This window comes from Schistocerca gregaria, chromosome 4 (genome assembly GCF_023897955.1).
Source record: "Schistocerca gregaria isolate iqSchGreg1 chromosome 4, iqSchGreg1.2, whole genome shotgun sequence".
NCBI lineage: Eukaryota > Metazoa > Arthropoda > Insecta > Orthoptera > Acrididae > Schistocerca > Schistocerca gregaria.
Window position 1 is genome coordinate 122,702,241 of NC_064923.1, and position 17,586 is coordinate 122,719,826.

Below are 17,586 nucleotides of genomic sequence, written 5' to 3' on the forward strand. Positions count from 1 at the left end.
TGTTGATGTGCTACACATATCGGGACTGTTGCTATGAATACTGCATTTTTTATGCTGATCAGGTTCCCAGAACAGCTGGAGACTGGCTTGCTGGAGCTAGTGTCACCACCTGCCACCTACTACCCAGACCTGGATGCTCTGAGGACCACACTGGGAGACCCTCCGGAACGTGTGCGGTGGCGCACCAAGCAGAACCTCGACTTTGCCTTCCTCATGATGTATGCCCAGCCCAAGGGCACCTTTTATGTCCAGCTTGAAGATGATATTCTGGCCAAGAATGGTTTTGTCTCCACAATGAAATCATACGCACTTCAGAAAATTTCCGAAAAGGCGCCGTGGTTTGTGATAGAATTCTGCCAGTTGGGTTTCATAGGTAAGTTGATGGCTTATTTCAATATTCTGGAAGAGCTAGCCATTTGAGAAATCTTTCACATGCCATTAAACGAAGCTGAGTGTAATCTCTCTGAAAATTTAAATTACTCTACTGTATTGTAACATAATGTGATGATAATTGGATCCATACTCAACATTCATTGTATGGATCAAGTCAACTCTGTATTACAAGCAAGGAAAAGTACACGTGTGTCGAAACTAGCATTTAGCAAATTGTAATTGTATGTATCAGTATTCTAAGCCAGCGATGGCTAAGAAACTCTGCGCACTTCTAAATCTGTCTTGTCTGGCTCCACACTTACACCACTACCATGTCAAATTGTCTGACCAGCAAGCCTGGGATCTGCAAACTTAGCACATTAGATGGAAATAGAGCTGTGCAAAAAAACTTATCAAACTAAATTGCATGCAAGCTGTTATTTTATACTTCTCAACAACATAGATCACAAACAAAACAAATTTTCAGTACTATTCAATTACTTTTGGCTTGGTGAAGCATAATAAAATTTACATCTGGTAAAAACTGTTGGCATATGGACAAACAGTTTCACACCACTCACATTGCCACATAACTGTGACATGTTTATTTTCATAATTGAAAAAGCCTTTCACATAATTTTTGTTCAAAAGATTGGTACCACATCTGCAACCTCGTTATGGAGACATGGAAATGCTTCTGGAGGAGAGCTTTTTAGAACTCCTGGAAAGTCTTAACATAAAATAATTTCTTTTAAAAGAGAATTATACTGCAGGTTGATAAGTTCTGTTTACACATGTACAGGGCACTTTCAACTGAAGAGCCAAACAGTCCAGGAAAAAAAACCTCTGAAACAGATATAAGACAACCAGTCTCCTGAAAATGTGTTTAGAAATTAGTGCGGTTTAAAGAATTGTAGAAACAAATTCTTCAAAATTCATATTTCATTCCGTGCCAGTGAAATGGTGGAAATGTATGATGTCTTTTATTGGAAGTAGTCCTTCCACATTACAGTTTTCATTTTATTTGCTCCCACTTTCCCCATAAAAAAGTAAAGTTCAATTAAAATTAAAGATACACAATTAACTCAGGATATTCTTATTTCAGTTCCTGCTTTCCTTTTTCTTTAAGAAACTAAACTATAGCCAGCCTTAAATCTGAAAACCATTTCAGGCATTCCCCTTAACTTAACCAATGTACTGGGTGTTTCAAAATGAATACTGAATGAATTTGTAGCATTCATTGACTTAAGATTAAAAATACTATAAGGGGCGTTCAAAAAGAAATAGCCGGAGGCATGATTACAGAAACCAGTATCTGTGTGTTAGAAGTATTGACCCTGGCTGTTGAGACACTTGTCCCACTGTGACACAAGGCAGTGAGTGTCTGTCTCAAAAATTCCTGGGGCAGCAATGTTAACCAGTTAAACATGTACAGCTGGATGTTGTCATCTGAGGTGAATCATCTGCCCCCTCAGAGCCTGTCTAAGGTGACAAAAAATGACATAATTACAGGGTAATCCTGGGTAATTAGTGCATCCACCAGTTGGATGATGTCATTAGTAATGTAGTGTGGTGCTCCAGACTGTGCATCATCAGCTAACTACACCTGTCCTTCCATGAAATGCTTGTGCCATGCCTTGACCCTTGCAAGGGACATGCAGTCTTTGCCGTACACTTGTGACATTTGTTGATGAACGTCTTTTCCTCCTCCTCCTTCCGCTGTCAGAAAACCAACACCACCTCTTTGCTGTTCTTTTGACGCCTCCATGTCACTGTCTGCAATGTAACTGGCAGTGCTGGATGATTGATGCATGCTGTTGCTAGCTCTGTATAGTCACGTGACATGCACACATGCCCTGTAGTGACGAGCTGTGAACTTCCACTCTCTGGTCGGAACCACACCTCGTTACACACACCACGATATTACCCTCCTGTCACAGGATTGTGCATTCCAGGCTCTAGCTCATTTATTTTTGAACACCCCTTATATATCAAATGAAAAAGGAAATTAGTTGTTCAATGTGAGCACCATTCATAATGTGGCGTACATAGTCGATATGCCATTTCTTCCCAAACCTTGATTAGTGTGTCTGGAGTAATTGTTGCAGCAATGCTTTTTTCTGAAGTCAGGTAGATCAACTGGTAGCAGAGGCACAAATACATGGTCCTTTGTGATCCCCCAAAGATAAAAATCACATGGTGTCAGAATGCTTGTTAACTTGGCAGTCACACATAAGCTCTGTCATGAAGCCCCTTGCAGCCAGTCAAGCAGTCACATATGTCATTTTATCAGTTGCATGTGTAGTAATGGGAATGAGGCAGTGCATCATGTCATTGACAAATAAAGTTCCATGGTCCAGCACCTTGCAGTTGAGGAAAAAACTATTACAGTGCATAAAGAGAATTGCCAGTTACTACACTAAAAAAGAAAAAGCCCATAAACTTCCCATTGGGATGTGGTGCAAAAAAAACCAATCATTTTAGTGGAGTGTGTTGTAGCTGTACCATGTCATGGGGATTTACTGACTACTGGATGCACACATTGTGAATTTTGATACTTCCACTTAGGTGACACTTCGGTTCATTCAGAAAGTCTGCCACACAGCAATATTTCATTTTCAGAGTTTCCACATAAACTGTAGTTTTTAGGCTGTATTACTTGTAACACCTGCAAATAATTAGGATGTAGTTGTAAGTGTCTCCTTAAGTCTGCACACAGACATCACTGGAATCGCTAATTCATGTCTAGCCTTCAGAACTTATTTCTTGGAGCTGCATGTGAAAGAATCTCTCTTGGCACATTCTTTCTGATGGAAGACACAGGAAACAGTACACACGCATGCACACAGGTATAATTTTTAAAAATATTGGAGTTGCTTTGTCATTTGATGTATTATTTATAAATGTAAGTTGAAAGTAATAAATGCTACAAAGCCTTAATACCCCGATATTCATTTTGAAACATCTGCTACTTTGGAATACTATATAACATCTCTATACTCTTTATTCATTTCCACCAAAAACACTTGAAACTAATGGTGCAATAATGCTGTGACTTATTTTGAAAATTAACTATTTTTTTTTTACATTTACATCAACTACATCTTTAAATCCTTTGTGCATGGCATTGTAATGCTGATAGACAGCCAGTGTGGGGTTGCCATTCATCATGTAACTGCATGATAGGGATTAAGAATTCCCATCCTTCTCTTCAAAAAAGAAATGCTATTCCATTCAGTTTTGAAGGCTTGTGGTGATAGATCTGTAGACAGTCTATCTTTGCCGTGGACCTGTAACGTTTCTTTATACAACAAGCAAATACCCTATTAAATTCTAGAAAAAATGGTGTTGCAGTGCACTGCTGAATGAAACATCATGCTTTACAGAGTAGTTCTGAGAAGGGCCAAGCCAAACAAAGTGGAGATGTACAGAGATGTAGAGAGTTGTGCAGACACAGGACAAGCCCTAGACCACATGGATGCAGCACATTATGGATGTGTGAATTTTTACATCCTGTGCCAGTTTGGCATGCTGTGGTCAACACTGTTCTAGGTCTAGTAAATTAAAATTTTGCTTAAATCATCTATTCTATACACACACATTTCTGTATGGTTTGATAGCTTCTTTCTCTTTTAAGAACATATTTTCTAGTCAAGCTAAGCTGTTTCTGATTCTGTATGCAGTTGTACACTGCAATTTGTTTTACCTTGTACTGCACATGCAATGATTTATACTGTGAAAGAAATTCCTATCAAAAATGTTTTGAGACAGTTTGAAGATACTTTTATTGTTTGGATTTCTAAAGTCTGAAGCTTTTCTAAGGCTTATGATCTTACGTAAGTTGGCTTTGCTTTGAATTTCAAGATGTTGTGTACAGGCTCTTAAAAAAAATTTAGATTCCTTGTGTCATGGTTGTCATGCTCCAATATCTTCAGTATCAAGCTTTCATTTAGATATATGCTTGTTAATGTTGGTATCCTAAATGATTTAAATGCTGACCTACATGATTCTCTCCATTTAGAGTTGGTTATTGTTCTTTTCTGAATTTTGAATATATTACTAGTATTTATTTTTGGATGTGCATCCCCACAAAATTATGCCCTAATATCAGATGAAACCAGGCAAAATCTTGGAGAATGCATATGTATTCATACAGTGTAGTGGTCTAAAACACTTTGGATGTACTATAGAGTTGTCAAAAGATGATCCTTGAAGTTGGCAGTGCTGTTGTCAGTCTTCTACAGTGAAGTGCAAATAGCAACTTGTGAAAACAGTAGTTGTTGATAGAAAGAAGATGACAATGAGATGTTGTCATACCAATATATAAAAAATTACGTTAAGTGATTCACTGAGGTAAATGAGCAAAGCAGCCATACTGAGACCGCACTTTCAGGATTTTTGTGACTCCTTTACAGTAGTTTCAATTAAGAGCTGTTGGGCTTAGTGGCACCTCTGCTGAATTCCTCCCACTTACTCAATAAAATACCACTGAATTGGAGAGGCATTGATTTTGTCATCCTCTGCTAACACTTGTAATTTCTTTGTGTGGTGGACAGCTGTTGTTTTTCTTATTGCTTTTTTTTTTTACTGTCATACCTAACTTAGTTTCTAGTCTGTTTTAAATTCCTGAGTATGTCACTCATTACTATTACTGGTTATTCCTCTCATTTGACTAATATTAAAAACCAAGCACTATTTCTGTCTGATATCTGACTTGAGCAATAAATTGAGGTGATTCATTGGCAGGTCACTGTGTCCAGAAATTGCACATGTGTAAGCAGGTCACACAAACTGATCGCTAATCACTCAGAATTCTCATGCAAGCTGATGAACTGCATGCAGTGTGTGGTAATGTGGCTTCTCGGACTCACTTGTCTGAATATTGAGTGTGATTATGTAGTTTTGTTTCATTTTGCTTTGCACATTTTCAGTAAGACCTTTACATTAGAATTTATACTTCTTTAGAGATCACAAACCACTCTGGGTATGTGTATGGTTGAGTGAGCAAAAGGATGAGTTAACTGTGATCCACCAGCCACCAAACACTCTGGATTTAAACCCAGCCATCAATCTGTGGGACCGCCATGCTCAGGCTGTTCATGCCATGGGTCCTCAATCAAGAAACGGAGTGCAGCTGGCCATGGCACTGGAGCTGCAATGGCTCCACATCCCTGTTGGTATTTTCCAGAACCTAATTGATGCTCTTCTTGCATGTCTCACAGTGGTCCACACTGCAAAAAGTGGTTATTTAGGCTTTTGACATGTGGTCACACAAATGTGACCTGACAGTGTGGAGTCTAACGCTCCCTGATAAAATTTGTAACGCTTATGACAATAAGCAGTGCTGCTATTGACAACATTTCTACAGACACGTTGAGATTGTGAAACTAACTGTATAAATACTTGCAGCTAAATTATGAGGCTAATGAATGAAGGAAGAATTAAGGACTCATAAAACAACATTAATTGAATTAAACACTAGAAAGACGGTGACAACCTACATGCCATCAATGAAAAATGTAGTATATTCTGTAAAGTGACAGACAATTTCTAAGAAAAGAATTTTAAAACATGTCCAATAAATTAAAATTCCCATTTCTTAAATTCATTTTTTGAGGTATTTGTGGGGATAGAGAGACTAACTGCCACTGCTGCTAAACACAGCACTTTCAGGACAGAACTTATTGATCTACTGCAATTCGTAATATTGGTTAGAACTACTTGCCAAGTGATTTGTGTGTCATGGGGTCAAGGAACAAGTGACAATATTGGTTACCACCAATCACTCGTATGGTGGGGCTCTTTTGAGGCCAATTTCTATAACCCCCCCCCCCCCCCCCCCCCCACAAACACACACAAAAAACAAAAACATTTTCTCTTTGTTTCTTTCACTGTCTCCACTTACTAAGTTCATGATTCGTGATTTGCAGGCAAGATGTTCAAATGTGTAGACCTTCCCTGGCTGGTGCAGTTCTTCCTGATGTTCTATAATGACAAGCCAGTGGATTGGCTGTTGGACCACCTCATTTCCACAAAAATCTGCAACCTCGATAAGGATGCTGTACGTATAACCATATTCTTTGCAAATATGTGATGCCACAACAACTGTAGTATTCTTCATTGTGATTGAAAGGGCACTAATTTATAACCTTAAATTGCGTTGAACTGTACAGTAAGTTGTACACTCTTAATGGTTCCATCTTCACTGACATCAACTGATATAGTGCAACAGAATTGGAAGTATTTGTGTAGCCTGTAGGCAACTGTTATTATTAGATGAATAAGAATCTAAGTGTGTAATTACTGAGCAAGTAACAGCATAGAAACAGTGACTGCTTCAGATGATGAAGAAAACAAAAGCTTTCTTCCAAAGCAATATTTTTCTTAACTATTTTACTATATTAAATTTAACCTGTGCAAAGACAGATAATAGCAATGTAACAATAGTCAATTACTAAAGAAAGAGTGCAAAATTATTTATAAAAGCTATATCTCCATTTAAGGATGTATCCTAACTAGTTAAACATCACTGAAATTTCTCCTTCATAATCTGCTCTATCAAAGATCCTGGATGATTGTTATGAATGCAAAATTAAGTTCACTACTTATAAATGTTTATAGCTTCAAAAATTCTGTTTAGAGAATAGTTACCAAACAGTTAATGAAAACAAGTGTTATTTAAAAGGTGAAATTTTTGTTTGTCTTCATGTATCTGCAGTATGCCAGAGAGGAAGGGCACTGATTGCATGTGTAGCTTCACTGACAAGGCATTTGTGATCTGTACAAAACAACTTACTTCAAACATATACCTCTAAATGCTACCTCATCAACTTCTATAGAATAGAATGTTCTTAAATTTGATGTATAAAATTCTTTCTTTCTATCCTGTGGTATTTTAAGGATAACAGAGTATCCATTACTGATGATACCAGTTTGTTTTTTGAAACATCCAAAATAGCTGGAAAACTTTCAGTATTTGCAAGCTTTGGTGGTGGTGGTGGTGGTGGTGGTGGTGGTGGTGGTGGTGGTGGTAACCTGTCTGCCGCTCATAAAAATGTCCACTTAGATGAAACCAAAACATTCTGTAACTTTATAATGGTTAAAAGTGGAAGCAAATTTCAAGTAATAAAATAATTTATGAAAGATATCACTTGTTTCCTTAGGATGCTAATGATGATTTTGGAAAAATTAACATATAATTAGTGCCACATGGAGTGCAGCAATAAGTATATTGAAAAAGACCTCTTACTGATTTTGAAGATAGTGCAATGTAAGAGAGAATCTGTGGACCACCTCCCAGTTGTCATGAGGGGTGCCCTGTCTTCCCTAATTTTTATATAGTATTTTTATGGGAGTCAACTGACCATTGTCCATTGCAGGAGCTTAAAAATCAATGGAATGGGAAGCACTGATTAGGTGCAATAACATTTGATGCTGAGAGAGGGGAATTCAACTTTTTGTTGTTACCAATTTATAGCAATTCAAACATTAATCATCTCAGTACGGTTACCTTATTTATATTCAATAACCTCCTTTGGAATAGTATTCTGGTGTAACTCATCACTTACTTAATGTGCACACAAACAAAACAGTTTGCATTACACACATGGTGAGCTTCCTCAAGTGTAATCTTTATTATCGACTAATTATCTTAAGAAATAAGATATCTATGAAAAATCTTGTGTGTGTGTGTGTGTGTGTGTGTGTGTGTGTGTGTGTGTGTGTGTGTGTGTGTGTGTGTGTGTGTGGGGGGGGGGGGGTTGGTTTCTTTGTTTTGTAGCTCAATCTAATACGTTAAATGTGCACATCTGCTATGTACAGCCTCCTCTATGCTGTGAGTAACAGTTATTGTTGAAGTAAGGAATCAAAACTGTCAAATGTATTTCACCTAGCCTCCACTCTTTCACTCTCGGTTGGAGGGCCCTGTGTGCTAGCAAATGGTTTAGAGAACCGGCTGGTAATCGCAATAAACAGGGACATACATACATGCCATTTCAGATTCCACCCAGCCTTTGCAGCATTACTTCCTTTCCTTTGCAGCATTACTTCCTTTCCTTTGCAGCATTACTTCCTTTCCTTTGCAGCATTACTTCCTTTCCTTTGCAGCATTACTTCCTTTCCTTTGCAGCATTACTTCCTTTCCTTTGCAGCATTACTTCCTTTCCTTTGCAGCATTACTTCCTTTCCTTTGCAGCATTACTTCCTTTCCTTTGCAGCATTACTTCCTTTCCTTTGCAGCATTACTTCCTTTCCTTTGCAGCATTACTTCCTTTCCTTTGCAGCATTACTTCCTTTCCTTTGCAGCATTACTTCCTTTCCTTTGCAGCATTACTTCCTTTCCTTTGCAGCATTACTTCCTTTCCTTTGCAGCATTACTTCCTTTCCTTTGCAGCATTACTTCCTTTCCTTTGCAGCATTACTTCCTTTCTGCACCACAAGTTTATACTTCCATTGTCTCTTTCCCCATCTGCCACTCCATTGGACGGTTTTCTTGGTTCAGATCCTGTGGATTCCTGGCCAGGTTGCCACTGCTGAAGCTGGGTGGCACCAATGGGGAGGGCCCTTGTTCAGAATGGGTAACACCACAGTGGATGAGCCACCAATGACACAGATGAAGTTGTCCTGCTGGTGGCCATACAGCCCTAGCTGTCTCGTCCTTATTTAATGCAGAAATATACAACCCTAAAATGTTTCCTATACTGGCTACGCCTTGGGAGAAATCCAGGGCTGAGTGGCAAGCAGGGAAATCCTACCCCCCCAACATGTCGCTTGCACAAGGACTGATGGAGATTCTTTCTTGGCCACAAAGCCATATTTTTTTTCTGGAGAACATAGAAGATGAGTTTGGGAAAGTGATATCCATCTCTACAATGAGAAACAGGTCAAATTTGATCAAAACACAATCCTTTGCCTAGTCATGGGCACTGCTCGCTTGTAACAAGCTGGATGACGTACCAGTGACAGTCACCGTAATAGTCTAAATATGTACCAGGGCATCATTTTCCAGTGGAACCTGCTCTTGCAATCGATAATGAGTTACACGCCAATTTTGAGGTACGAGGTGTACAAGTTGTCATGTACATAGGGGGCCAAAAGACTGTGTGTTTGCTACAGGTACCTTCATCTTGTTCTTTGAGGGCAATCGATTGCCTGAAAATGTCAAGGTGATGGTAAACTGAAGTGATGTGAAACCATATGTTCCCCCTCCTATGCGGTGCTTCAAGTGTTTGACATTTGGGCACATGTCTTCACATTGAAATGCTAGCCTCATCTGCAGAGTTTGTGGACAACCACTGCATGTGAAGACTCCTTGTGCCCCTGGCCCTGTCTGTGCCAATTGGGGAAAGCACCATTCTCCCTGCTAACCAGATTGCACTTTGCAGAAAGAGAGGAAAATACAAGACTATGACTCTGCACAAACTAGCTTACCAAGGGGCCAAGGTGTAGTAAGAGTGGCTGCGTCCAGCATGTATAACAGTGCCATATGCTACAAATAGAATGATGTCACCCCTTGGTACTTCCACCTGTTACACTTCCTACAGTGGGCCCTCAGGGCTGCACGTCCATGCCTTCCCACCCCCACCCCCCTCCTCCCCGATGGCTGGAAGCTCTCCTCACACTGCTTCTCCCACACCTACTTTCGGATCATTGGCTTCCCATACACCAGACACATTGGTCCCACCTCCCAGCTGGAGACAAATCTCCTATCTCCAGCTTATCTCGCCAGAAAGGGGTCCCTTGGGGTGCATCCTTCAAAGGTTGAAAGAGCTACAGGCTGCTGATTACAGGGCTATGCCATGATCATCATTACTTGAAATTCATTCAGAGAAGCCCTCACAATCGTCCAAATCCTCTAAGGAGAGGAAAGATCAGTAGTATTCCGAGGAGGAGGAGGAGGAGGAGGAGGAGGAGGTGGTTCCGGTGGCTCCCACACTGCTATATACCACGTGTTCCACTCCCGTGGCTGAGGTGGAAATTCTGTGTGCGTGTGCGTGCGCATGTGCGTGGGTGCTGATGCCCTAACCAGTGGCAGCAGGTGCCTCTAGGGCATAACCTACCTCCTTAGTCCCTTGATGGCCTCTCGGTACATCATCATTATTTTTCATTGGAATTTTAGTAGTTTTTTTTACCAGCTGGCTGAGCTACAAAAGCTTTTAAGCTCTTCCCCTGCCTTCTGCATTGCCCTTCAGGAGACTTGGAGTCTAGCAAAGTGGACTCCAGCCCTTCGTGGATACCCGGGATATTGTAAGAATTATGCAACCTGTGACAGAATGTTGGGTGGAGTCTGCACACATGCCTCTTCAAAATTTGGGCCATTTTGGGGCTCTTGGAAACTGTGGGGCTCTTGGAAACTGTGGGGCTCTTGGAAACTGTGGGGCTCTTGGAAACTGTGGGGCTCTTGGAAACTGTGGGGCTCTTGGAAACTGTGGGGCTCTTGGAAACTGTGGGGCTCTTGGAAACTGTGGGGCTCTTGGAAACTGTGGGGCTCTTGGAAACTGTGGGGCTCTTGGAAACTGTGGGGCTCTTGGAAACTGTGGGGCTATTAATACATCTTTGGAGGCTTTGGTTATTTGGGTAAGAACATTTCAGAATATTATGATCTGCGATGTTTATCTCCCTCCTGATGGTGGACTGTCTCGGAACACATTGTTTGCATTGGTTTCTCAACTTGCCCCCACACACTTAAGTGTTGCCCATGGAACTTTCTTGAGCATTCAGCTTTCCATCTGCAGCCATTGGCTTCTTCCATCCATCCACTGGAGTGTCCATGATGGCCTATGGGGTAGTGACCACTTTCTGATCTCCCTGTCCCTCCCTCAGTGTCACTCACCTGGATGCCTGTCCAGATGGAGTCTCCACAGTGTTGACTGGAGTGCTTCCACCTCTGCTGTTACTCTTGGCTCCCTGCTGCATGGAGAAATTGATGAAGCAGTTCAGAATAAAACTACAGCCATTCTTTCGGCAGCTGATTTAGTGATCCCTGTTCCTTGGAACTGCCGTGACAGAAGACAGTGCCTTGGCTGTCATCAGAAACCACAGAGGCCTTTAGACATCATATGTGGACTCTCCAATGCCACTAGTGCCACCCATTGATGGAACACCTTATTGCCTTTAAGCAGCTCTGTGCCCAAACCTAATGAAATGAAGGAAACAAGAATGCTGGGAACACTATGTTTGAACCATTGGCTCCTTTATCACTCCTTCAATGTTTTGCGCAAAGATCACTCATCTCTGTGGCTATGTGACACTTGCAGGTTGTAGTGATACATCCTATTTCTTGAATGAGATGCCCTTAAATAAGTATGTCAGAGAAAAGATGTTTGTGACTGAGAGAAGTCGATAAACTGTGAGCAGCCCACTACTGGGAGGTGTTCCACATCGTAGGTGCTTATACCAGAGCTAATGATCCAGTGACTGTATGGAAGTGGGTAGCAGTCCAACCCTACCTGGTGAGGTGGAGAGAAGAGTTCCATGGAGTGGACGTTGTGGAAGAAAGAGCTCCATTAAATCTAAGAACGTGAAATGTAGAGATAATAAATGTACTGTAATTGTTGATTATCAAGTTGAATATCAGATCTGTTACGTATGTAGTACAGAGAGGCACTATGAGTTGGTAGATGTCCTCATTTATCATGTTCTGAGTTGCAAATTTTGAAGATAATATAAGATGATGAATTGAATCTCACTTCTTAATTTGTATGGTCAAGTGAATGACAAAGAGAAGTTAATTTTCAGCTGCTTTATCTGCAGCCTGTGTGGAGGTGAAGTCTGAGCCAAGTTGGAGAAACAAGGCACACAAATTCAGGGCACAGTCTAGCTGAACACCGATTAATAATACTTAATGGCGACCTAATATTCAGTAAGCAGTATTCATTGTATGTAACAGGAGTGTTCAGGTGGCAGCTTATCTAAATGTTTGGTGCATTAGGTGAAATATAACAAACCATGACACATTCAAAGCCAATTTAAAAGATTTCAAGGTGTACCTGGTATTACATCAAATGTTGCTGTCTACACTGACCCAGACACTGTTGCTCATCATTCTACTTTGCATTTTGCTCAAAACTCTGCATTTCAGAATTATCTACCTGCCTTTAATGTCCTAAAACAGCTGGCGGAGCAAAAGCGATTAACATGCCACCTGGAGTCACATAATGCTCCATTCAGTGAGTGAGAATTTCAGTGTCCTAGTCCAGTGCCCTGATACACCCTCGGAACCAGACAGCATCCACAACCAAATGCTCAAGCACCTATTGGTGGACTGTCAGTGTCATATCCTTTCCATCTTTAGAGTTCCTATCGCAATGGCAAGAAAGCATCATTGTGACAGTACTGAAACAGCGTAAGGCCCCTGTAGAGATGGAGAGTTACTGCTCAGTTAGCTTCACCAGAATTCTCTGTAAGTCGCTTGAATGCATGGCGAGTGGCTGTGCTGGCTCCTTAAGTCTCTGGGACTTCTGGCTCAGTCCCAAGATGGTCTGCCATCCAAACAGTTTTTGCCCAACATCAACACTTTCTAGCCATCTTCTTTGACCTGTGCAGAAGGCTTATGTTACCACATGGTGACTTCACTTCCTTGCTGCCTTTCATGAGTGGGTTTTCTATGTTTTGCTCCCAATTTTTATCTAGAACTTAATGTCTCATCATATTTTCAGAGTTGAACATGGTGCCTCCCACAGTTCTCCTCATATCCAAGAGAGTGTGGTGTGGTCCTGCAGGACTCTGTACTATGTCTCTCTCTTTCTAGTAGCCATCAATGGTCTAGCAGCAGCTTCGGGCACCTTATATCACCCTCCTTGTGTGCTGGTGACTTTTGACTACTGTTGCTCTTGACTACTGTTGCTCCTGTGTGTGCGTGTGTGTGTGCGTGTGTGCGTGTGTGTGTGCGTGTGTGTGTGCGTGTGCGTGTGTGTGTGCGTGTGTGTGTGCGTGTGCGTGTGTGTGTGCGTGTGTGTGTGCGTGTGTGTGTGCGTGTGTGTGTGCGTGTGTGTGTGCGTGTGTGTGTGTGTGTGTGTGTGTGTGTGTGTGTGTGTGTGTGTGTACGCTCAATGTGGTGGAGACTTACTGCTTTTTAGGACTGGACTTTGATGCTTGGTTGATACGGATTCCCTATCTTTGCCAGCCAGCTTAAGCTAAAATGCTGGATAAACTTTAATACACGTGAGTGCCTGAATAACACCATCTGAGGAGCAGATTACACTATTCACCTGTAGCTTTAAAAGCCCTGTTACGATCCCATCTTGGTTGTGGGAATCTGACATACAATTTGGTATCACCCCCAGCATTCCAGATTCTGAGTCTGATGCACCACTGTGAGATTCAGCTTGTGACAGGAGCCTTCACAATTAGCCCTGTGAACAGCATACTTGTGGCGGCTGCAGTCCCTCCATTGCAGGTCAGGTCCCAACAACAGCTTGTCAAATATGCTACACAGGTTCACAGCTCTTCTAGGCATCTGAACTGCAATCTCCTCTTCCCAAACAAGCAAAGCCATCTTCCACAATGGCGACCCAGAATAAGAATTATGATCACAATCTGCATCCAGTCCCTCCTCTGTGAACTCCAACTGTTGCCTCTACCACCTCTCCTCCAGGCACACACACATTCACCTCTGTGGTGTTGTGTCATTTGCCCAGACCAGACTGCAGTTGCCCAGGCTTGGTGGTCCAAGCTGACCCTCAGCCTACCTAATCTTTTATTCTTCCTCCCCCTCTTGCTGGTCTGTTCATCTATCCATCTGTGCTGCTCTTGCCCTGTCTACATTGCTAGTCTTCCCTGAGCAATTTCTGAGTGGGTTACCTCTGGTAGGTGTCTTGGGGAGGGGGATGTGCAAGATGTATGTCACCTCATTGTACTCTGCTTTTGGGGTATTATGGTTGCTCCCTAGATGAGCAACTCCTCTCCCTGTGTCTTCTTTTCTTGCTTTCTGACCTTTGGCAGGCTTTGGGGTTTTCTTCCCCTGGGTTCTGCATGGTAGGCCATATGATTTACAGTCATGTAGACTTGTCTGTTCAAGGAAAAAAGGACTGATGGCCTTTTAGTTTGGTCCCTTAAATCATCCAGCCAATCAACAAACCAAACCAAGAATGCCATTAACCCTCACTCTTGCACTTCCAGCATCTTCAGGAGGCCTCCCCCAATCCCTATACCAAACACTATTGTGAAACGTCCTTTCCTCATGACCAGCACTCCCATTTGTCTATCTACACGAGAAGCTTACATCCTGTCCGAAAGTCTCATATTAAACGCGGCGAAATGCAGGTTTAGGAAGTCTGTGATTACTGAGAACCTAGGTTTCTGCACCCATTTCCTTTGGGAGAAACATTAAACACCCACACCACTGGGCCACAGCTAACAAAAACCCACATGAACAATTTTTTCCTGCCATATTCTGCTGCCATCATGTTTTGTCCAAATGATAAAATCACATTTTCATTTTGATATCACTCTAACTTAATTTATTCTTCTTTTAACCTATGATTAGTATCATATGTTCATGTTTCTCTTGTTCTTACTATTAACAAGTATAAATCATAATAATAATGATGCCTAAAGAATGAACTGCTGAGCTCTCCAGTGATTACATCTTCATCTATATTCAAGATGCCACCTTGCAGTGTGTGGAGGGGGATATGTTGTGTACCACTGTAATTTGCCCCTTTCTTGTCCCTGTGAGAGGAAACCAGTTCGCACAAAGCTAATGCACTAAAGTGCATGAAAGAACCTTAGTGTAAGTTAGTAAATACTAGACCACACAGTAAATAAAATAGAAAGAAACTTCCACATGGGAAAAATATATTAAAAACAAAGATTCCAAGACTTACCAAGCGGGAAAGCGCTGGCAGACAGGCACGTGAACAAAACACACAAACACACACACAGAATTACTAGCTTTCGCAACTGATGGTTGCTTCTTCAGGAAGGAGAGGGAAAGACGAAAGGATGTGGGTTTTAAGGGAGAGGGTAAGGAGTCATTCCAATCCCGGGAGCGGAAAGACTTCCCTTAGGGGAAAAAAAGGACAGATGTACACACACACACACACACACACACACACACACACACACACACACACACACACACGTTTGTGTGTTTTGTTCATGTGCCTGTCTGCCGGCGCTTTCCCGCTAGGTAAGTCTTGGAATCTTTGTTTTTAATATATAGACTACACAGTAAAATACATTGATACAACTTACTTCTTCACAGAAGCACATGAAAACAGAAAATATATTAAATATTGTGTATGAAACGGAAACTTCTGCTACTGCACTAGGTGCATCTGCTTGTCTCCTCATCAGCATCTATACTATGGACTAAACATAATAGTTAAACATGTTGTAAGGGTTTATTATCTTTGTGGACATTGTGGAATTGTTCTATTATTTCAGTACGATTTTATGACAAGACTGGAGCATAAATATCATTCTTCTAACATTGGTTAGAGAGAGAGAACTTAACTTCAGTACTTGCATGATACATGCTTTCATTACACGTAAGTAGTTTGTGAAATATTTTTGTGATATGTGATTGTCAGACAGTTAAAGGCTTTGCACAAGGGCTATTCAGAAAGTAACCTCCTTTAAGCTATAAATAAAATGTCAGAATTTTTAAACCAAATTTGTTAGAAAATCTTAAAACTACACCTTTGTGTTACTTCTCTATGTAATTGTCATTCAGGTATAAGCATTTCACCCATTCACTGAGCTGAAAAATTCCTTTACATTAAACTTCTACCACCCAAGATTGCAGTCAATAAAGACCCGCCAGGATAACTGTGTATGCTAAAGTGCCACCTCGGGACAGAGGTGTGCCAACCCTGGGGGTGTGGTTCTAGCATGGCTTCCCACATCCCAGTAGGTGAACAACAGGCTGGTAACAAAGTCCCATTTGAGTTACATGATTCATTAACATTTAGAGAATTTCCTTAACTTTCAAGAAGAAAATACTGGAAGTAAGTCACTTTCTTATGTACATGAAGAATTGGAAACCATTTGGATTCTGATTAGTAAGCCTTCTACTGTCACAAGTAAGCACAGGTAACAGTTATCTTTTGGGTTTGAAAGCTTCTGTCTGAAAACCACAAGGATTAATGAACACAGGTCTGCAAACTTAATGGTTTAGTCATGATCTTGTGCAGAACACTCAGGAACACTCAGAAGTCTGCAGAAGATTTCCTGAAGGCTGGAATACAGTGAAGTGCCATATTTTACCCATTCTTTGTGCCAGTTCTTGCTAACTCCAGATTGACAAATCTTTCTGTCCTCACAATGAACATTCACTCATTAATTCGTAAACAAATGAAACCAGTGGCATACAGCACCTTTACTCCTCATATTTGGTCTGTATACAGCACAAATCTTACAGTAAATACCAAAAGTTTAGAGATTTTTCCACCAATAGTCATATTACAGAACAGATTTATTTTTAGCAGGTTGCTTACCAGAACTGACATACAGATTTGCAGTCAGGAAGCATAGGATAACCATGAGAAAGCTGTTGCTGTCACACAAAATCACATCCCAGACCATAACTCCAGCAGACAGGCTGGTTGCAGGTTGCCAACTGGCCTCAACCTAACCAATACACAACCATCACTGGCACTGAAGCAGAACCAGCTTTCATCAGAAAACCTAACACACCTACACCCTGGCACCTCCAATGAGCACTCACTTGATGCCATTTAAGTCACAAATGGCTGTGGCTTGAGGCCAGTGAAATGAATGCTAAGGGCATCTGGCTCAGAGATGTCCTTGAAATGACAGATTTGTAACAGTTTCTTGTGTCACTGTGGTGCCAACTGCTGCTCAAATTGCAGATGCAGTAAGATACACCGGAGCTGCATGCTGAACACAGTGGTCTTCCCTCTGTGTAGTGCCACGTGGCCATCCAGTGTCCTATCCTCTTGCGACCGTACATTCTTGGGATCACTGCAGCCAGCAATCGTGTACAGTGGCTACATCCCTCCAACATCGTCCTACAATCTCGTAGAAGGGACCTCCAGCTGTCCATAGCCCTATTATGTGACCTTGATTTTACTTAGCGAGGTGTTGGTATGGTGTTTTTGTCGCCTTAAAAATATTCTTAACTAACATCAACTCTCATGTCCAATCCTAAAGATAACTAATGCTTGCAACTGACACAGTGTTTATTTAAAGCAACTTTCATTTGCATCCTCATAGTTGAACTACTAGTGCCACTCTCATGCAACTAGTACG

At 41.3% G+C, this 17,586-nt stretch overlaps 1 protein-coding gene across 4 annotated transcripts in view; it reads left to right on the top strand.

Moving 5' to 3' along the window:
- Positions 1 to 17,586, top strand: part of LOC126266596 (alpha-1,3-mannosyl-glycoprotein 4-beta-N-acetylglucosaminyltransferase A) — a 705,207-nt gene that overhangs the window by 656,745 nt on the left and 30,876 nt on the right. For all 4 annotated transcript variants that reach the window (XM_049970912.1, XM_049970913.1, XM_049970914.1 and 1 more), the window contains 2 exons: positions 63 to 373; positions 6,303 to 6,433. In XM_049970912.1, the coding sequence (XP_049826869.1) occupies positions 63 to 373; positions 6,303 to 6,433 (442 nt within the window). The remainder of the gene's footprint in view (positions 1 to 62; positions 374 to 6,302; positions 6,434 to 17,586) is intronic.